This window comes from Malaya genurostris, chromosome 3 (assembly GCF_030247185.1).
Source record: "Malaya genurostris strain Urasoe2022 chromosome 3, Malgen_1.1, whole genome shotgun sequence".
NCBI lineage: Eukaryota > Metazoa > Arthropoda > Insecta > Diptera > Culicidae > Malaya > Malaya genurostris.
In genome coordinates this window covers 115097971-115120690 of record NC_080572.1, presented here as the reverse complement: position 1 = coordinate 115120690, position 22720 = coordinate 115097971, and the positions used below count along the sequence as shown (strand labels likewise).

At 35.6% G+C, this 22720-nt stretch overlaps 2 protein-coding genes across 2 annotated transcripts in view; both read left to right on the top strand.

The window, feature by feature from the left end:
* LOC131436244 (allatotropins-like) overlaps positions 1-14472 on the top strand; it is an 84558-nt gene extending 70086 nt beyond the window's left edge. Inside the window, exon 3 of the mRNA XM_058604869.1 lies at positions 13605-14472. Within this exon, the coding sequence (XP_058460852.1) occupies positions 13605-13758 (154 nt within the window). The 3' untranslated portion in view covers positions 13759-14472. The remainder of the gene's footprint in view (positions 1-13604) is intronic.
* Positions 14473-19814: 5342 nt separating this feature from the next.
* LOC131438845 (probable chitinase 10) lies at positions 19815-21293 on the top strand. The gene is made up of 2 exons (XM_058609179.1): positions 19815-19898; positions 19952-21293. Exons 1-2 carry the CDS (start codon positions 19892-19894, stop codon positions 21085-21087), a joined length of 1143 nt encoding a protein of 380 aa, XP_058465162.1. The 5' UTR covers positions 19815-19891; the 3' UTR covers positions 21088-21293.
* The last annotated feature ends 1427 nt before the right edge of the window (positions 21294-22720 follow it).

Here is a 22720-nt window from a genome sequence, read left to right as displayed (position 1 = left end):
GAATCATTAACAATTAAAATATTATGTTTTTGAAAAACGACAACACCTAGAATAACGTGTTTACTTGCGTTCATTGCTCCAGTTTGTATTTTTTGTTTCAGAATTTAAACACTTCAACAAACTGCATGAAAAACACGTGTGAACCAAACCTCTAAAAAAGAAACTATGTCGAATTCTTGCAAATGCCGCGGATTGATTTTTCCTATGTTTTCAAAACATCGTTTGCAAATTCGTCTTATTTAAAATATTTAGGTGAATCAATACAGCTTGTGTTGTTATATCTATGAAACAAATTAATCAAAGGGGTTGGACAACATTTTTTTCTGATATTCGTTAGATGGTGTTCCAAATTCACAATCGAATTTATTTTTTGCTCCCGGAATATTAAACTAGCAACAACTATCACATCAAATATGTAAAAATACATCCATACAAAATGTGACATTGATATTTGTCAAATGAAAAGCGTAGCCGTGGTTAGTCTTTTATGATGTGGGTAAAACAACACGATTATTATAAGAACATGGTTCAGGATCAAGTAAACATTTTTAGTAGTACTTGCTTTTCAATGTCTGCTTTTTGCCCTACCTATTAAGCAATCTATCACATCACTTGAGGCAGAGGGTTCAAAGTGATATCCGGGTAGAAAATTGGAGCTTTGAGCAAAAAAAAAGCAAGCTTTGAGAGAAATACATTCCTCAAGTAACGCATTTTCGAACCATGGGAGAAGATATATTGCTCATGGTTTCATGAGAAGTTAAAAAGATTGGTTTCATGATATTCTAATCATGTCAGCAGTAACGGATTTCTTTCCGTGAACTTTAACTCAAATTAAACATCTCAACAGCATGATTGCCACCATTAAAATCGAAGTAAAAAGAAAAAATAAGAGAGGAAATGTGGACACATTTGCTTTATGGAAAAACGACGACTTTTTTTTTATTTAAAAGATATTTTATTCAGGGCTATTTGCGTACAAGCTTTACGTGGCCGATTTAGCTGAGTTTTTAGATAATTTTTTTTTGTATTGCATCTCGTTGTCACCCTTTTTCTAGGGGGAGAGGAGTTTCCATTTTCCTCCTGCGAGGATTGAGGGGCAGTTTGTTCGTGGTTCGTCTCGTCATCCATTGCCGTGTTGATCTCGTTGCTAGTTGCTGTAGATGCGCCTTGTTGTACATTGTTTGCAGTTGCTGGTTGGTTGGATGGTAAGCTGTTAACTGCAGCTGGTGTACTTTGTTCCATAGGGGATACGTTGGATGGTTTCGTTGAAGGGGATGCTTCACTGTTGTTGGTGACTGTCACAGGTGTACTGGGGTTGCTTGGGGTTGGTGTGAAGGAAGCACCGTTGTCCTTTGGTATAGTTGTCTCCTTGTCCGGTTTATCACATGGTTTACCGTAGTGAACAGCTTTTTGGCAATATTGACATGTGGCCATCTGATTGTCATAGGTAACAAGTGATTTGCACGGTATTCTTGTATCCTGACCGAATGTCACATAAGAAGGTATAGGCCTCCTCAAGCGCATGCGTAACAAACGTACGCCATTTAGAATACCGGGGAAAAAATTCTTCCACTTTTCTTTTTCGATAGAGAGAATCTCTCCGTATTGGGACATAGTTTTGCGAATATAAGGATCGATGACGCTTGAGGGAAGATCATGCACACGCACTTCTATAGCACTATCTTCCATATATACTGGAATGTTGTACTTGATATCGAATTTTGCACTGTCTGAAGTCAACAATAATTGTATTCTTTTGTACCGACGGTAGATTTTGTTCGTTTGGTTCACTCATTTTCGAGGTCTATTGTTTACTACACAATACTGTACTTGGTTTCTTCTGTCCCCAACGTAAGCGGTTTTGTTTTATCGACTGACTTGGATGAGATGTAAACCCGAACTGAAAAACGACGACTTGTCAGACCCTTTCATATTCGCAATCTATTATCTACTCAATCCTTTTATCTAGTATCTATTTCCTTTGTTTCGATTACAGGGTCAAAAATAAATAACTGAAGTTTTCTGCACAAAATGCTTGGTGATTAATTCAAGCATTTTTATAGCTTATATTGAACTACAAAATAAAGGGTGATTTTTTAAGAGCTTGAGAAATTTTTTAAACAATAAAACGCATAAAATTTGCAAAATCTCATCGGTTCTTTATTTTAAACGTTAGATTGGTACATGACATTTACTTTTTGAAGATAATTTCATTTAAATGTTGACCGCGGCTGCGTCTTAGGTGGTCCATTCGGAAAGTCCAATTTTGGGCAACTTTTTCGAGCATTTCGGCCGGAATAGCCCGAATTTCTTCGGAAATGTTGTCTTCCAAAGCTGGAATAGTTACTGGCTTATTTCTGTAGACTTTAGACTTGACGTAGCCCCACAAAAAATAGTCTAAAGGCGTCAAATCGCATGATCTTGGTGGCCAACTTACCGGTCCATTTCTTGAGATGAATTGTTCTCCGAAGTTTTCCCTCAAAATGGCCATAGAATCGCGAGCTGTGTGGCATGTAGCGCCATCTTGTTGAAACCACATGTCTACCAAGTTCAGTTCTTCCATTTTTGGCAACAAAAAGTTTGTTAGCATCGAACGATAGCGATCGCCATTCACTGTAACGTTGCGTCCAACAGCATCTTTGAAAAAATACGGTCCAATGATTCCACCAGCGTACAAACCACACCAAACAGTGCATTTTTCGGGATGCATGGGCAGTTCTTGAACGGCTTCTGGTTGCTCTTCACTCCAAATGCGGCAATTTTGCTTATTTACGTAGCCATTCAACCAGAAATGAGCCTCATCGCTGAACAAAATTTGTCGATAAAAAAGCGGATTTTCCGAATGGACCACCTAAGACGCAGCCGCGGTCAACATTTAAATGAAATTATCTTCAAAAAGTAAATGTCATGTACCAATCTAACGTTTAAAATAAAGAACCGATGAGATTTTGCAAATTTTATGCGTTTTATTGTTTAAAAAAGTTCTCAAGCTCTTAAAAAATCACCCTTTACCTTAGAAAAGGGACGACAAAAAAATTATTGAGATTATGGCAATAAATCATCTGATATTTTCATTGCTTTTCATTGTATGAGTGAACATTGATGAAATTTTGTGCAAAACTAGTTTAGAGTGCAATGTATACATGCGCAAAATTTCGTATCTATCTGTCAATCGATTGTCGAGATGACTTTGAAGCAATAAGTTGACGATTTGACGATGGAACATGCATTTACGCAGACGCCAACCAATACGCTGGCCAGGAGTTTTCGTCCAATTCAGCAAGACCTACTTAACGACCCGCAACATCAACGACCATGTATATAATGAAGCATCCATCAAACTTCGCTCGATGGAAAAAGTATGGGATATTATGACTTCAAAAAACGGCAAGAATTTCAAGGATAGGTTGATACTGTAATTTCGCAAGTGTTGCACAGGATTTGATGGGTAGCGTTAAGTCCAATGTGCGGGCGTTTATCCAAGAATTGAGTTACGATACATTATGACATATTTCGAAGAAACTTAAGTTCCCTTAATTCTCAGTGAACTAAATCAAATTACTAATTATTATATATTTCCCACTAATACAATTTCCTATAATATGAGAGCAAATGAACATGTCCATTCGTGTCCGTATAATACCGATCGCCAAGCAAGCGTTTCATTATATCGCGCCGCGCATTGTTTTGTTATATCGACGAGGGTGGAGCTTATGCCGTAATGAAGAATAATACAGCTTATTCCGTAATAAAGCGGAAAAATAGTATATAAGAAATTATTTTACGTGCTCAAGGTAATTGCTATTTCAACGATTGTACAGTAAACATTGCGAAATAAAAAAAAATATTTAAAACTGGAATTTTCTTTCTGCCACCGAAAGACCACCATAAGAGTTTGATAACTAATATTTTGTTGTTTTGCGATCGCGGGCTTTACGTTCAGATTATCGGGCCTTTGAATCTGCACACTTAATTTCCTTTACCGAACTCAGCAATATTTTTACCAACTTTTACACAGCTGAACGTCGTTTTTGTTACGCTAGCTTGTTTGTGACTAGTTTGCAACGAGATGTTTGAGTGATTTTTTTTAGAAAACTATTTATTGGAATATGAGTTAAAAATTAAATTATTAAGATTTGAATTGGGTGTTCAGCCACAAGTGGTGACTTTTCAGCCCTATTGAATACATGATTTGGTTATTACCATGAAGACATCATTTGCTTCCGCAATTCTGAGATTTTTGTGTAGGGAGAATTCTAAACCTACTTGTATTGTGTAAAACCCGATATTTGAGTGATTGTTGCTAACATCTAACCACTTGCATGACTCAAAAAGCGCAGTTTATACTAGTTGTTAGGTCGGCTAAGAATAAGTTGTCGTTACGTTGTAATGCCCTACTGAAATAACTTATCTTTTCATAACTTGAAAATAACTTGTTTTCAAGTAAACTAGTTGAAACTTAGTCACCATCGACATTATAAACATTGAATGAATCCAGAATACTTTTCTATCATCAATAAAAAGGCAGAAGAGTACTTTAAATCACAAACTTGATACAAGGTACAAATTTCGAAACGATTTTAAAACTGTCGAGCGGAATTCAATTTTACTTAACTGTTTTTCATGCGCCTTTAATCAAAATCTGTTTATGAAGATATAAAAAATAAACAACATAATAACCCTATGTTCAAAATGCTCAAAATTATTCCAAGTAAAGTGATTTATCATCATTTTTAATTCATATATCATGAGAATTATAATATTATCACAGTCGATGTTCAATCCCTTTATTATTTTCTTCGTGTTTATGACAGTACATAGAACAAAAATGACTATTCTGCCTTTCACTATTTTCGGCAAAAAATAGTTAAAAAAAAGTAATATCCTGGTTTTATTTATGTTTCATACACTTCTTGAGACTCCATATTGTGTTCGCCATATTCAAGCCAACAAAAGTTTTTTTGTTTGCCTTTTCGTTATCGTAATGTTGGGAAAACCTACCGATAACTATCTGAATCACTGTAGAAATTATATGTTAATAAACCTTTTTTCAACTAGTACCTAAAAGAATAGCTGTGATTAAAGATATGATAGAATCAAGTAACGATAACTTACAAATGATAGTTAGTTCAATGTTTACGCTGTCGCTTTGTTTTAACCAGTATAACATAAAAAACATGTTCGTGCTTTTGTTGCAACATAGTTGGTCTAAGTGGTATCAGAACTAGTTACGGGATGCTACTATTGGAGTTAAATAAACTTATTTTCAACTAGAAGTTAAAAGTATAGTTGTTATTAAAGATAAGTTTCGATTAAGTAACGATAGCTTATAAATTATAAATAATTCAATATGAAAAAAGATGTAGTGATTTCAAACCTAAATAACTATTTCGTAACTATTTATGTTATGAAGAAACATTGTTGTAACATATTAGTGCTCTTGTTGCAACATAGTTTGGATCTAGTCGTATCAGAACTAGTTGCGGACTGCTACTTAGGAAACTTCGTCGGAAACATTCCCCAGTTGTAATTAACGTTCCGATTGTATTTACTATTTGCATGGAACCAAAGTGCTTGAGGAGCATCGCCTGTCGCTGATGCAAGAACCGGATATTTAGAAACTAGAGCCTGTGCTACCATATTTTTATAGAACGAAAAAGAGCGCCTGCGGAAAAGAACTTTAATCATCATTGTGCTCAACTCACACTTACAATCCATTATTTAACTCGAAGATAATCGTATAACATGAATAACAAATAACGAAGAATCTAGACATTGAATTTTGTTTAAAACTGACTTCATTTTACTCAATTTGATCAAATTCAACTAAAAATCAATATGGCGTGCTGACAATTGGATTCGTTAATATTTACCGAGTATCAGTACTATTTCATTCAAATCGGTACAAAATTACCAAGTTTTCGGTGTATGTATTTTAGACAGTCGAATTTCGGTAAAAAGATAAGCATAGCGGATAAATCGGTAATTTCGATTAAAGTGATGATTTTTTCCGGAAAACATTACCGAACTGAAAATTCGAAAATAAGTGTGTGTATGCTGGTAACTCGACATGCTATCTCCAATTTTATCAATTTAGAAGTAAATTCCAAACTAATTTTACCAATTTAGAAGTAAATTCCAAACCAATTTAGATGGAATTCCAAAAATTTACATGAGTCATATATCAACTCAGTCTGATCCCAGGAATGTACGGTTTTTCCAATTACGAATTTTTTTCGTAAAAGTTTTCAAAACAGTGGTCGTAGTAGCATGCTGTCACAAACAACGTGTCGTCCAATACGTTCGATATCGTACGTACACTAGAAATGATACGTTTACAACCGGAAGCAATAATCTGAACAATTATCGGTAAAGCTACCGTGATACCAGCTATAGAAACAAACAAATTCAAAATCATTTGTGGATTTTACTCTAGCTGTAAAATCTTGCCCCAAGATAATCACTTTCAACATGGGTGAGTATTTGTATTGTCTCGACTTACGCTATTGAAACTTGTTTGTAGTATGTGGCAGTGATAAATCATACGCCATGTAAGACATTCAAGGCCTTCATTATTACCGTTCTTATCTTTGGTCCAGATAGAATTAATTGGAATTTTAGAAGGATCGCTTATTTCTTTTTCAGAACATAACATTATCACATAAATGCGGTATTTTAAGTAAGCAAATATTTTTGGAAACTTTCGAACGTCACAGAGTGGATAGTTTTGATACGTAAGATTAAGAAATGTGTAATTTTGCAGTTTCATAGCGATAATTATTATCGAGCGACAATGAAATTTTACTTGCGGAGGTAAACGAGACTTTGTTTTCTCGTCTAGTCATTATCTTCGGGAATCACCTCCCGAACGCATAACCTAGAATTTTTGCTCGATTTCATCACGCCAGAATGTTTCTCTGGTTTTGAAAAAACTGCTGTAGCCGGTTGTATTTTCAATATGTCATTCCAAGTTATTGAGAATGAGAATAGTAGCAAAGTCTACTGCTTTTTTGGAATGATAGAATCAATTTAGATATTCTTTTTTTTTTATTCAATAATATAATTTTTAAGGCACACTGCTAAAGCTCTAAGGTGCCAAGGGCTTTTTCTAATTTTATTAACGACTAACTTAAAACTAGGATAGTATAATTGGATAATGTTGTATTGGGGTCGCAGTGGTCGACTTTGGCAGATCCAGCCTTCAGCTGGCGATCGGCACCGGCCGGTGGATGGAATATGTCATGAGTCTTCCAGATGACGTTGGCCGCATCCTTCGGTCCGTGTGGGTCCGCGGGAAACACCCCACGCTACGAATACCCGGCGGGTGGCCCGCATGACTAGAGCGGCCTTCCGTGGGCGATGATGGTGATGTTACATAAGAGAACGAAAAAAATATAGAGAAGTTAATATTGCGGAAAACGAAATAAAATGGGGATATGGGAACGAAATGACTAAGAACGACAGAGATCTAATTAGTTGACATCGAGATGGTGAAGAGACGGGGAGGGGGGAAGCGAAAAGGTTATACCGTTTTCGTTTATTGATCAGAGCAGCCCGAAAGCAGACCCAGAGTCGCCCAAACAACGTTTGATATGTTTGTTTTAGCAACCTGAGGTCGCTCTAGATCGGACTCCAATCGCGTATTTTGGTATATATGACCACTATTTCCGGTACTTCCGGAACCGGAAACCAGGATAGCCGGAATCGGTTTGTTTAGTTGCCTACTGATAATGACTATCGATTTGTGTAGTTTTGAGACCAGTTCAGAAACATTTGTACGTGTTTTGTTTCGCCGGTTTAAGGGACGGTGTACAATATTGAACACACTTTACCCAATAATTCCGGAACTGGAAGTCGGATCCGGATGAAATTCAGGAATTCCGTCTGGGACCGGAAGACCTTTCATTTGAATCTAAGTTTGTGGAAATCCGGAATAGGTTTGTTTAGTTGCCTACTGATAATGACTATCGATTTGTGTAGTTTTGAGACCAGTTTAGAAATTTTTTTACGTGTTTTGTTTCGCCGGTTTAAGTGACGGTGTACAATATTGAACACACTTCACCCTATAACTCCGGAACCGGAAGTCGGATCCGGATAAAATTCAGGAATTCCATGTGGGATCGGATGACCTTTCATTTGAATCTAAGTTTGTCAAAATCGGTTCACCCATCTCCGAGAAAACCTAGTGAGATTATTTGACACATACACACACAGCCATTGCTCAGCTCAGCGGGCCAATTTTCACTGGTCGGTTTTTCAAGTAGTTGCATAACCTTTCTATATGAGAAAGGCAAAACGTTGTTCGTGAATATACATGAATTTAGTAGACGATGTCCTGGAGAATATCAAAACGAAAGACGATGTCAGTCAAATTGAGATCAACCGGTTGCATTTATCAGAGTTTGAGCTAAGAACTTAAGCTACACTTTTACTTATCCGAATTAGAGTGCCTATAATCAGAGTGGCGACAGCTGTTCGTTTGGAATGATAACTTTGTTCCAAACGAGTGAACGTGAAACGACCTGTTAATTACAATGCAAAGCTAACGAAACTGCCAACATTACGGATGATATGTCGTCACTCTGGTTCTAGGGACTCTAATCCGGATCGGCTGAAATGAAACTGCTCAAAAAAAAAACTATTTGGCGGAACTTGAAACCAGCATATTATTATTTAATACATTAACAACTCTTGGTCATTCATTTAATCGGCTGCCTGTATGGGCACAGACAATACGAATAAAACTGAACTTTTACTTTTACAGAATACGAATAAAACTGACACTTTTACTTTATACTTCCGAATATAAATTAGTTGATCGATAGGCTAAAGTACAGATTAGTAACATTAAACATTCTGACACACAAATATTACGAAATAACCAGAACAGTTCCTTATGATAAAATAATGGTGGTTCTGGAAAGAACCTTTTATGAAGGCGTTCGTGACGGAGAGTGTCGAATTGAGTTCAAATTCCGATGGATACTGCTGACTTCCGTCTTCTATTTCCAGGATGACCTGTTGTCCATGAATGCGAAACTGATATGTGTTCTGTTGGAGTCTCCTGCTTCTTCCGCTTGCGGTAACAAGTTTTGTATTTCGCTTGGAGATTCCTCGATCGCACCATAATGAACACGATGACAATGACAGCCAAATTCGAAATGAAAGGCTTCTGAGCCGGTGCTATGCATTTTATATAGCAAATCTGCAGAAAGTTCACTACAAACTACAACTACAATGGGCCGTATACAGTATATTGAAGTAAAATTTCGCATAATTATTTGGGTATAAAATTATGCTTTTAAATGGCACCTGTGAGAATTGTGATGTCGATTATTTAATTTCGGATTTCAATATTTTAGTAAAAGATACTATCAAAATGCTGTACGGCATTAATTCTGGCATCCCAGAAGAGCCAAATTGTATAATTTTCTAAGATATTAAACACTGATTGAATATAAACGATTTTAAACACTGTTGCGAATTTAGAACTGTGAAAAATGCAAAAAACTGATCAAATTATCTTAGATTTGCACTACACTGATAATTTTAATTTTCGATAATTCGAAGCAATTTTTATAGTTCTTTAGGTAACATTTAGAGCCATTAGAAGGGCTGATATTGCATAATGTTAAACATTGTTGTTCATTTTCCGTTGTATTTTGCTCCAATGCAAACGACCACCAACAGGATGATGTAATCGATCTTCTTCGAAGGGAAACTGGCTCTACGACCTGAGCGTTTGAGGTTTTGTACAACGCCAAAGGTCTGCTCTCATTACTAGCGACTGCTCCACCTGACGGCCGAAGTCCAAATGAAAGCACGACCTAAGCGTTTGAGGCTTTATACCACGCAAAAGGCATGCTTTCATTGCCATCTGCTCCACCGGACGACTGAAGTCCAAATAAGAGTTGCGACCTGAGCGTTTGAGGTTTTTAACCACGCAGAAGGTGCACTCTCCGAAGCTGCTGGTTGATTAAATCATTCCCACGACGTCCGCTTCCATCCAACGCACAAGAAGAAATGATCGATTTTCGACCACGGTTCCCCTTTTATACGCAGTCAGTTGAAGATATGTGCCTGACTACCTCAAAATCGTCGTCCTTGCGCGAAAAACCCAAGCGAAAGTAAAGAGTTTTCCGCGTTGTTTTCAAATTTTGAGAAAACTTAATTTTTGAGTTGTTTGTGGTTATCTCACACTGTTCAATATCTTATCATAAATTCCTGATCATATTTTTGATGAAATAGTGAAAGAATTATGTTGCTGCCATTAATACAAGTCGAGATATTCACGATGGCTAATTTTGAATATCATATAGCTAATTTTGAAAAGGCACCCCATAGTAAAGTAAGTCGTATTCACGACAAAAAAGTTTTCCCTATGTATGTATGTATGTTATTGGATATGTATAATATACTGGATAACTATGGAACAAAAATTACTAATATTTGAAGGAAAAGGATGTTCTAGGTCGCATCAATTTCCAAGATGGCGAATTCCGGTTATTCGTTACGAACCATCAGAATATGAGTATTTTCGGAACGGGTTTGATGAGTACCTGTTGGAAAATGATGTTTAAGGTGGTTCTGAATTTTAAGATGGCGACTTCCGGTTTATTGATATTCTTTGAAAACCTTTACAATATGGGTATTTTCGGAACGGGTTTGATGAGTACATGTTGTAAGACGATGTGTGAAGTGGTTTTGAATTCCAAGATGGCGACTTCCGGTTTATGGATATTTCTTGAAAAAACAATGCAATATTGGTATTTTTGTAACGGGTTTGATGAGCACATGTTGGAAAATGATGTTTGAGGTGGTTCTGAATTCAAAGATAGCGACATCCGGTTTGTTAATGTTCCTTGAAAACCTTTACAATATGGGTATTTTCGGAACGGGTATGATGTGTAGATGTCGAAAAACGATGTTCGAGGTGGTTCTGAATTCCAAGATGGCGACCTCCGGTTTACTGATATTTCTTGAAAACCCTTACAATATGGGTATTTTTGGAACGAATTTGATGTGTAGATGTTGAAAAACAGTGTTTGAGGTGGTTCTGAAATAAAAGATTGCGACTTCCGGTTTATTGATTTTCTTGAAAACATGTAAGGGGTTTCCAGGAATTCCAATATACCTTGAAATTCAGATACATTTCAAACATCGTTTTGCGACGATTACACATCAAATTTGTCCCGAAAATACCCTATTGTAAGGAGTTTTGAGGAATATCAATAAACCGGAAGCTGCAATCTTGAAATTCAGAACCACCTCAAACATCGTTTTCCAACATGCACTCATCAAACCCGTTCCAAAAATACCCATATTGTAGGGGCCCTCAAGGAACACCAATAAACCGGAAGTCGTCATCTTGGAATTCAGAACCACCTCAAACATCGTTTTCCAACATGTACTCATAAAAACCCGTTCCGAAAATACCCATATTGTAGAAATTTCCTTGGAATGTACCGATTTTTTTTAAAGTAAGCTTAAATAATTACCTTCCATGGGAAATTTATTAAAAGCAATTATCTGTCAACATCCGAAAAAGTCCATTTTTGCCTTTCTCATGTAGAAAGGCAATGCAATCACTTTGGAAACCGTCTTTTGAACGGCAGGTCGAGTGTCATATACCATTCGACTCAGTTCGTCGCGATGTGTATGTGTAGCTTTGCTCAGAGACGGCCAAACCAATTTTTACAAACTCAGATTCCAATGAAAATGAAATGAATTACAGGGTGATGTGTGCAAATCTATGAGAAAATGCGCACTCCTTATGCTCGGAAATTTCTAAACCGATTTTCTTAAACAAAGATGCAAATAAAAGGTGCAAATTCTTGAAAATGTCTTTGAAAAGTTTTCAATTACATGAGTATTTTTCACAAGCGATGGTGAAACGAGGTGCAATTTTTTATAAAACTTTCTGGTAAATTCATCTAGTTGGCAGATCTTGTTAGTAGGTGGCTATATAAACCTACTTTGCGACTATTAGTTCCCGGTTTCTACTTTCGAAAGCACCGATGTTTAAAATTTCAAACCATCATTTAGTGCGACGATGTAAAATAAAAAAAAAGTTCTTATTAACTTCACATAACTGTTTACAAATTGAAAAGATTATGTTAGTTCATTCCCAAAGAAAGTTTCTAATTCTAATCTCGACAGAATCTTTTAGTAATATTTATAATAATATGAGAGATAATAATATGAGAAAGACATCATTACATCACTAAGTGAATTAAAAAAGGTATTCTTTAATGCAAACGTTAGCTTGTTCGAATTTGTGAACGGATCTTAACATTGATATCGATATTATCTCAAAAAACCTTCGGAAGAAATTTTTTATGAGCGCAGTATTCCTCTGCGTAGTATGCTCTCCTGGTATGCCGGTAATCACTTAAAAAGGTTTTTTACCATTTGCTTTCTAAATTATCACAAAAAATGGAAAAAGAAGTATTGACTAACTTAGCCGTTGAAAAAGACAAAAAGTTACTGATGTAATTAAGCCAATAAGTCTTGAAAGGGAGGGAATCAAAAGCTGGATTTTGAAAAAAAAAAACATTGAAACTATTTTGTCCAGTTCTTGCACTGATAACATTTTTAAACTACCAAAACATCCATGTCAAAATTTTAATCCGGTGAAATAGTGATAGTATTTATCCGAAATAAATAAATTGTTCTCATGCAATTTTCGAATGATGAAGATTCAGTTATCGAAAAATATTTTCTGAAAGTTTTTCACTGACAAATTTGAAAGAGGGAGAATGGAATAAAAATCGAAACATTATTATCAACACTAATAATAATAATATTTTACATCTTTGTGATTCAATAAATTCGGCGTGATTTAATGATAATAAGGTAGACTGATCGTTTTTTCTTGAAATTGGCGGCGTAGCAAAACTGGTAGCGGCGGTGGCAGCGTTACGCAACGGCGCACAGATCTAGTTCCAACTCGTTTAGCTGACCCAGAATCGTATGTCTGAAATTTCATCTTGTTGAAATAACGGATAGAATCATTCCTTCGTGAGTACTCTCTCCGTTAAACTTACTAGATTGATCCTCAAAATGATTCCGAGAATGTTCCTCAGAACGAAATTTCTAGGAAAGCAAGTTGACGTCATCGATTACAAAGTTTTAAAACACTGATCGAGATTGATTCAACGAAAGTTATTGATTAAATTTTTTGTCACCTAATGACAGCTGAAAGTAATAAATCATTGCGAGTTGTTTCTGACTGGTATTCTCTGCACCGTCACACATATCAACATACCTACTGTAGCACTGTAATGACAAATGATGTTGTTAATCAATTTGAAAAACGTTTTTCCTGGATAGTAGAAAGTGTGCTTATTCAATTCCTGCTTCAGAGGTTATTTTGTTGCATTTTCGTTATCGCTGTTTAAAAAAAAACTAGAAAATACAAAATATTGACATAGTCTATATGAAATAAGTATAGGTTACGTCAGTTGAAGTGCCAATCTGGGCCATAAAAATGGAATCTAAAGTTATATTTTTTACTTTCAAATCTATAACATTTTAATCGAATTTGTCATCGGCACCTACCACAAGCAAATAACAGCATTGATCATGTTTTGAATTTTTCACAGTTTTTCACTGGATTGGTTTGCCAACGAGATGTCCACGAATCCGACCCTAGCCCGGACAATTTTGCAGCGCTTCGTCGACACCAACAAGGATGGACTGCTTACCACGAATGAGTTAATCACTTCCAGTGGAAGCGATGGTAACGAACTGTTTTAATCTTCTTCGCTTTAAGTGTTGTGCATTTTCACCAACCCACTGGCGTGTAGCTGTTACTGGATAGTTGTTCCCCATGAAGACCCCGGAATTCTTTCAGAATGATTGGATGTACTGCTTCCGAATGCTGAAACTCAGAAGAATGTTGTTGTAATATATTGTAAGCAGGCCTGAATGTTAACTGCTGAGCCTTGAAGTGCTGATTTGTTGATAAAATTAATGTTATAGTTATTAGGAGCTAGCAGCTTTAGCGTTTATTAGTGATTGGATATACTTTATAGTATACACATATTTTATTTACAGTTGAGTTCTTAAATCATTGTGCAAAATAATGATAGTGATTTCATCTGTATATAAAATATTGTCTATTCTTGTTATCCGGAGAGCAAACGAGAAAGACATCTTTAAAATAGCAGATTAAGGCTGGATATCGTGCTATTTCTAAGATGTCGGCAGAATCGAGCGGATTTATCAAGGAATCATATGAGACATACTATAGTACAGAACGAAACGAATCATTCAAGTACAAGTATAAAACCAGTAAACAATGTACGATGCACGTAATGTTAACGCAATCACAGCAACAGAGAGAACGCTACCTTAACAGATATATCGGATCAAGTACTGTAATATAATTGAGCAAAAAAAATAAAGTTATATCATGCAAGGAAAACTAACAAAACGCAATTGAAAATAAAACCTTAAAACTTATAAAAATAGTATCTTAGCAATTTCCTTCTTATGGGGAAGTAGTGTTTCGAACTGTCCATGCAGTGACTATGATGCGATCGTGGCCGATATCTAATTTCTCTGTGATGAGTGTAATACAATGCGGTATATATTATGGATTCTCATAGTAAATCATTATACTTTCGATGTTGTTCATTTTTTGATGTGGAACACATCTTTGTTTTCTATATAGGGGTTCAAATCAGAAACTTAAGGAAAAATACATGTAGAAATATGGTCAGGTTTTAAACACTTACAGCTCAGTCTATTTTGTATCAATTATTAATATTATTTCATCATTTTATTGGAAATATTTCTAAGTTTCGGTTTGAATAAATCAAGCCACGTATTTTCAATTATAAATAAATGAATGAACAGTGTCCTATTTTGTCTGCTAAAAACCTCCGGCATACCGGATTTCCCTGCCATAGACGACGATTTTGAAGGAGTAATCGATATAAGCATCACTTTGATTGGTTAATCGATGCAAAAGCAAAGCTGTTGGAAGCACGCGAATCTAGAAATAGAAGCGAAATTATGGCTAACGTTTCAGCTCTACATGTAATCCTTGAAAGTGAGTTTTTTGTCATACGTTAAACCTAAGTATTTTGCTTGATCAGACCATGTCAATTCCAAGCCATTCAATTTGATAATTTGATTATTGTTTGGTTTAAGAAAAGAAATTCTTGGCTTATGAGAAAGGATAATTTATTGCGTTTTTGCTGCATTTGGTTTAATTTTCCATTTTGACAGATAATCACTGAAAATATTTAAACTTCTTTGTAGGCGACTGCAGATCACTCTTAGATTTCTACCTGTGGCTAACTTGGCTTCATGTTTATCAGGTTTGAGGATAGGAATTACTTTAGCGTTTTTCCATCTTTTTGGGAAGTAAGCTAATGAAAAACACTTGTTGAAAATTTTAACCAGAAGTCTCAAGGCAATATCGGGAAATTTTTAATAAGAATAATCATTACCAGGAGCCTTCATGTTTTAAGTCTCCTAATAATTAACTCAATTTGATCAAAATTCGCCTCTTGTAATAACACTTGAGTTGAAATATGATCATATTTCAGTTAGACTTCATTTTCAATAGGACTCACAACTTTCAAATTAAAATTGTGGACACTCTCGAATTGCTGAGCAAGTTTTTGAGCTTTTTCGCCAGTATTTGATTTTCTTCCTTGAGAGCAGGAATTGGTTTCTGAGGTTTCTTAAGAACCTTAGAAAGTTTCCAGAAAGGTTTAGAATATGGTTTAATTTGTTCAACTTCTTTAGCGAAATTTTCATTTAGCAAAAGAGTAAATCTATGTTTAATTTTTTTTTTGTAAATCCTTAACTATGTTTTTCATAGCAGGATCACGAGAACGTTGATATTGTCGTCGACGAACATTCATCAACCGAATGAGCAGTTGAAGATTGTCATCAATGATAGGAGAATTTAATTTAGTTTGAGCTTTGGGAACTGAAAGACTTCTAGCTTCGATAATGTAATGATTCAAATTATCAATTGCTGTGTCGATGTCCGCAGAATTTTCTAAAATAGTTTCATGATCCACATGATTTTCAATGTGAGATCTGTAATCCAACCAATTAGCTCTATGATAGTTGAATATAAAACTAATTGGATTAATTATAGCTTCGTTGGAAAGTCTGAATGTTACAGGAAGATGATGTGTAATCGATCAATTGTAGACAGGTTTTTCACGGAAGAGAAACAAGTCGGATTACTGGGATAAAGAACTGTAAAGTAACCAGCTGAGAGTTGATTATGAAGTATTTTACCATTACTGTTATTTTGCCTACAATTCCACTGGACATGCTTAGCATTTAAGTCCCCTATTACGAAAAATTTCGGTCGATATATTGTGAAAAATTTCGATCGATATATCGCCTTCAAAGAAATTTCATTGTTCGCCGGTGCATTAGAATGGCAAATGAAATAATTTCCGTGAATGGTTTCAACATCGATGCCCAAGCTTTCAATAACTTTAGTATTGAAAGAAGGTAAAATTCGATGTTTAATTTGCCGATGGACAAAAATAGCAACTCCACCACCCATTCCAGTAAACCTGTCAAATCGATGAACCACATAATGTGGATTGCTTTTCAATTTGACATTCGGTTTAAGAAAAGTTTCTGTCACAATGACAATGTGAACTTTAAGAAAATTATAAAATTCACTACTTTATGTTTCGTCTTCGACTCGTCAGTACATAACAGTTTATGTTGAACTGTTATGTAACCTGGCAGCTCAACATAAACCGCTAGGCAGACATAAAGTTTCTGCTACTTACAGAACACTTTTTTTTATTAGCACCGAAGTGCAACGTCTTTACTGTCGTGCCGAACGTAAATTCATCTTCATTCGATTTTAAAGATCGAGCATTCTAATTTAAAATATTCAAGTAATTATATTACATCACTGTTAAATTTTAAATTCATTATAATATTATTTGCAAATTGCCATCCGATTTGAAATGCTTCAAGAAGTGATGAAGTCGAATTCATTCGAATGATCATTTGAAAAAGTTAATCTTGTAGGTAGATCATTTTGTTTTCAGTTATATCGCCTAAATCGACTACGTTTAAAGAAGCGAATGACATTGAAGGAATATTGGTAGGTAGATTTCTACCTGTTACACTAGTGTAACTGCCATTAGAAGATGATTTTGCCGATCTACACGGAACGACCGAAATTAGCTCTGCGCCTAATTCGTATTACTGTTTTTGAATTAGTTGATTTTAACAACAAAATTTCCAAAATAATTATGAAATTAGTTAAAATTGAGAATTTACTTTGCTGAAAAAAACTTTTATTTTTAGAGGATGTGTTTAGTTGGCAAATATCCTGGACACAAACCAGAAATATTTCAATCCAACATGAAATTCTCATTGACAACTAATTTTGTTATTAAAATCAGAAAATTTGTTTCTATTTATCTATCACCATCATTACTGAAGGTCAGTACAAAGAAAACAAAAATGAAATTGATTTTGCGAAGTCGAATGAAGAGAACAGTGTTTTAGACGAACATTTTTTAGAAAGAAGTTTATGTTTCGTTCATGTCTTTTTCGTATTTATACCTGCCAATATAGACAAAACAACCGCGACTGAAAAATTTATTTCGGTAGTAGTGTGCCATCTAGTGGCTAGTAGTCATTACGGTGTTAACGTTTTTTCAGTGACAGTGCGCCATATAACTGCAAATCGCAGAAGCAAATTCAACCATTTATGTTGGTTGAAAACAACGTTTTATTTCTCTAATTCAACTAAAAAATTAGTTGAATGGAAATGAAGTGTGCCTTAGCTAAGAAATGGCCATTTCAACAAATATTTTATTATTATTAAAGGAATGAGAATTTAAAAATCTAAATTAGCAAAGGTAAGATTTTTTAGTTGTCTAATAAAATAAATAACTAATTTTTTCGACAAAATGCTGATTTCGGTCTTTCCGTGTACCTATTAATAAATTGTGTTCGTTAGAAGATGAACTGGAAGGCGATCCTGTGTTTTGATTATCTACTTCAGAAGAATTAAGAGGGATTTGTCTACCTGTTACCAAAGCGTAACTGTCATTAGAAGATGATGATGAGGTCGATCTACCTGTCAATAAATTGTTTTCGTTAGGAGACGAATTGGAACGTGTTTTTTGTTTTAAATTCGAAGAAATAAGTGCCTTAGAACAATTAGGCGTGGCATTTGTAACGGTTTTTTGATTTTCAGGTATGTTCTGCAATATGAAGGTCGTTGATTTGACTTGTTGTCTAAGCGAACGAGAGTTTAAAAATTTTCCCCTGACAGGACATTTCAAATAATTGGATTTATGATTTCCATCGCAATTTGAACATGAAAATTAATCAGTGGTTTCATTCATTGGACAAACGTCTTTCGAATGCGATTTACCACAATTCAAACATTGTGTATCCATTTGACAATTTTTGGTTCCATGGCCGAAGCCTTGGCAACGACGACATTGCGTTAAGTTTGCAATACGATTATGCCGTTTATAATGTTTCCAATGAATTTTAGTGTGGAAAATGAAACGTACTTTTTCTAAAGTTTTTAAATTGTTTACATCATTTGGATTGAAGTGTATTAGGTAAAGTTCATGAGAAATTCCAAAGCGTGGTTTAGAAATACCATTCGCTCTTTTTTTTTCACAGCTCCAGCGGACTTTTTCTTGCTCCAAACAAAATAAACAAAATAAGAAAAGAGATTTTTAGAAGGCGAATTAAGGCACTTTTCGCTATGACTTTTAATTTCAATCATATGAAAATGATAAATACAAATGGTTTAGCCTTTCTCATATAGAAAGGTTTTAAAATCACTGTGAAAACTGTCTTTTGAACCGTGGCTCGGAGGTCCCAGCATCATAGTCATAGCGTCATATGCCTTTCTCATATCACTCATATTATCACGTAATACTGCGGTATTCTTCAAAACACTCTTCTTCGAATCTTGAAAGAAAAAAAAGTTTGTTTGTTCATTAACTAGTGTAAACGCTGGCCGATTAGATAGCTATCAAACTCCTTCTGGTAACATTAGATCTAAGAACTCGTTTCGAGAAACGCCTGAATCATCGTGAAAGTTTAAACTCGATACTATATTTGGCTTGGTTTTTATGTACAGGTCTTTACGATTGACCAATTATTATCTGTTTAGATGTAATGGATTCTGATTCCTTGAAGTCATTAAGGATTCCGAATTTCCAATATATGTAACAATCACTTGCAATCCTTAATAAAATTCAAATTCCATAGATATGGCGTTGAAAGTAGGTTCAAATGTGAAAATAATAGCAATAAAAATTCTACTAAACTTCGAAAAGATTGGTAGAAGTACAAGGACCTTCAACCGAAGGAATGCTTTCCAATATCATTGATCCTAAACAACACGAACGAAACATTTGATAACCTCCAATGCTTACACTTCCATGCACAAGTCAGAAATACCGAGCCTAGTTATACCATTCAGTACTACCAGTGAACTCTCTTGCTAACAATGGAATAGAATAACTTATCACATTTGTGGAATCAGATTTTTGCTTATCACAATCGTCTATCGCCGTAGTGTAATGATATTTCAATGTTTCACGTGTGCTGATTGTTGTTCTGTAATCGGAAGTTCTTGTTATTTACATTGGAAGCAACTTCTACAACTCTATCTACGCAAATTCCTGAAAAATGAGCAGGAAATTTAAGTGAGTCATTTTATTGATGACACCAACGGCGGGATTTCTTTTTGATCTTTGCAACGCAGCCTACCATCTTTGTAGTTCATATAAAAGCAATAGACACTTGCAAGATCCAGTACCAGTTTTGAAATAAACACAGCGAACGAAACAAATATTGGAACATAGTAAAGAGTTTACGCACCAAGTGGAACTATTTTATTGAATACGAGATGATGGGTAAAGCAATATTGCTTATTGTTTAATTACCAATATTAACGTTTATTTATTAGTATTGTCAGCAATCCTTCTATTGATACTGTTGACTGGATCATTAGCCAGTCCCACATTTCAATTCACCGAAGGAGTTTTGGACTCGAGATGTCCTCTGGAGGATAATCCTATGAATCCTAAGCATCTGCCACATCCGAGTGATTGTGGGAAATTTTTCAAATGCTTCAATGGACGTGCATTCCTCATCAATTGTCCAGCGGGTCAGGAGTTCGGAGCGCAGATTCAACGTTGCGATTATCCAGCATTTGCCCGTTGTCGCACGGTTTTGGCGGAGCCGGAACCCGCAGAGTTCAAGTTTGAAGATGGAATTGACGATGTAAGATGTGCTTTGACTAGTGACCCCATGATGCCGGATCACCTTCCCCATCCTAGCAGTTGCCAAAAATTTTACAAATGCTTCGGTGGAAAAGGTTTTGAGCTTTCATGTCCTCCAGGTCAAGAATGGGCAACTGCATTGAATCGCTGTGATTTCCCATCGATTGCACGGTGTTCGATTAGTAAAACTTACCAAGCAGCCAAGGATTCCAATAAAGAAGAGCTTAAAGAGGAAATTACCCAGCTTCAATCTGATACAGTTCAGGCTCTACCAATGAAGGCTGAGTTTATCTATAGCGCAGGAGTACCGGATACTCGTTGTCCCAGATATGATGATCCATTCCGTCCTATTCATTTGCCACATGCTTATGACTGTGCAAAATTTCAAAAGTGTTTTGATGGTCGAGCCTATGTGTTAGATTGCCCACCTGGTCAGCATTTCGGTGTGAGAATTAACCGGTGTGATTTCCCACAGTTTGCACAATGTCTACAATCTAAACAAAAGCGCTTGACCAAACGTGACGCGAGAGCTGCAGATTACGAATACGACTATAGCTACGAGGATGAAATTCCCTTGGATTCTAGTGAATGGACTGACGAGCAGCGAGAAATGATCGCCGGTGTGAGTGATATCCGTTGTCCAAGAAACGATGACCCTGATTTTCCGGTACATCTAACGCACCCGAAAGATTGTGGAAAATTCTACAAGTGCTACGATGGCAGAGCGTATCTCATCGTATGCCCTACGGGTCAACATTGGAGTGTGCGGTTCGATCGCTGCGATTATCCTAAGGTCGCCAAGTGTACTATTCGACCATAACACACGAGTTTAAGTTTATAAGCCGCGAGTGTGAATAGTTTTAATATACATATTTATTGACAGATAGAAATAAAATAGACTGGATTTCTTTTAATGTTCTAACAGAAATAAAAATGTCTTTTGTTACATCTGGGACCAGAACGATTTTTAATGAAATTATAGTTTCTCAATAAATATGTACTTATTGCTCACAATTGAAGACAAACATAATTGTTCTACTTACTCTCATTTAAGTTTGAAATATTAGTGTTTTTTTTTGTATTCAGCACAAAATTAATAAGCAAATACACTGGAGACGGTTTTGCCGTGAATACGTCTTACTTTACTTTACTTTTTTACAAAATGGGTAGAGCTTAATCGTGAATATCCCGAGTTGTACAAAACGTAACAACATAATTATTTATCCGTGTCATTAGAAATATAATCAGCAATTTATGATTAAATTTTCAATAGTGCGAGATAACCATGAATAACTCAAAAAATCAGTTTTCCTCAGTTTTTGGAAACAATGAGGGAATCTCAACACACTTACTTGCCTTTTTCGCACCTGGCCGACGGTTTTGAGGTAGTCAGACCCATATCAGTTCCGATGTTTAACTGTTCGAGTATGAAAGGTAAGCCATGGTCGAAAATCGACTATTTCTGCTTGTGCTTTACACGGAACTGGATGTCATGGTGAAGACCTTCTATCAACAGCAGCAACAACAGACCTTATGTGTGGTATCATGCCTGCAACGCTCAGGTCGCGCTCTCATTCGCTTTTCAGTCGTCTGTCGTGCAGTTCTCAACTACAAACAACTGATTATCAGTAATCGCGTTCAGCTTCTGAATACTGGATCTGGATTTTCGTATTGAATTTTGGATTGGATACTGGGACAAAATCCCAAAATTGAATTTCGGAACTGAATCCAGAACCTAAATCCTGCTCCACTAGAATTTTGAATTGATTGCGAGGTTTTGGGCATATTCAGTAGTGTTCTAGTTCTAGATGCATAATTTATGTCATTTTTTAAATTTATATCTGGATATTATAACAAGAAAAACTGGCAACTCCAGCAGTGTTTCACTCGTGTGTCAAATATAGAAAAAAAATAGAACGCAGCGTATGCCAGTTTTAAATTTGACAGAAGAACTGTTCGAATAAATAAAACTAAAACGGCATGCTGTGGATACGTTTGTTCCAGTTTCAGTTCTATTATAAATCTTCCATATTAAACTTCCAGCTGCTGAATTGCTCTTAGAATTTAGTTGCAGAATAATTATACGGGGAGTAAGTATGTAATTTTACGAAATTTTATAATTAATGTCACTCAAAGAGGATCAATACAGAAACCATATTTGACTTACCAAGACGCTCGCATCTTACCCTGCTGAACTATTACCTTAGGGCATATTCAGGAGTGTTCTAGTTCTAGATGCATAATTTATATCAGTTTTAAAATTTAAATCTAGAAATTATAACAAAATAAACTGGCAGCCCCAGTAGCGTTTTATCTGTGTTTCAAATATAGAAAAAATAGAACGGCACTGTATACCAGTTTTAAATTTGACAGTAGAACTGGTCGAATAAATAAAACTAAAACGGATTGCTGGAGATACGTTTGTTTCAGTTTCATTTACATTATAGACCACC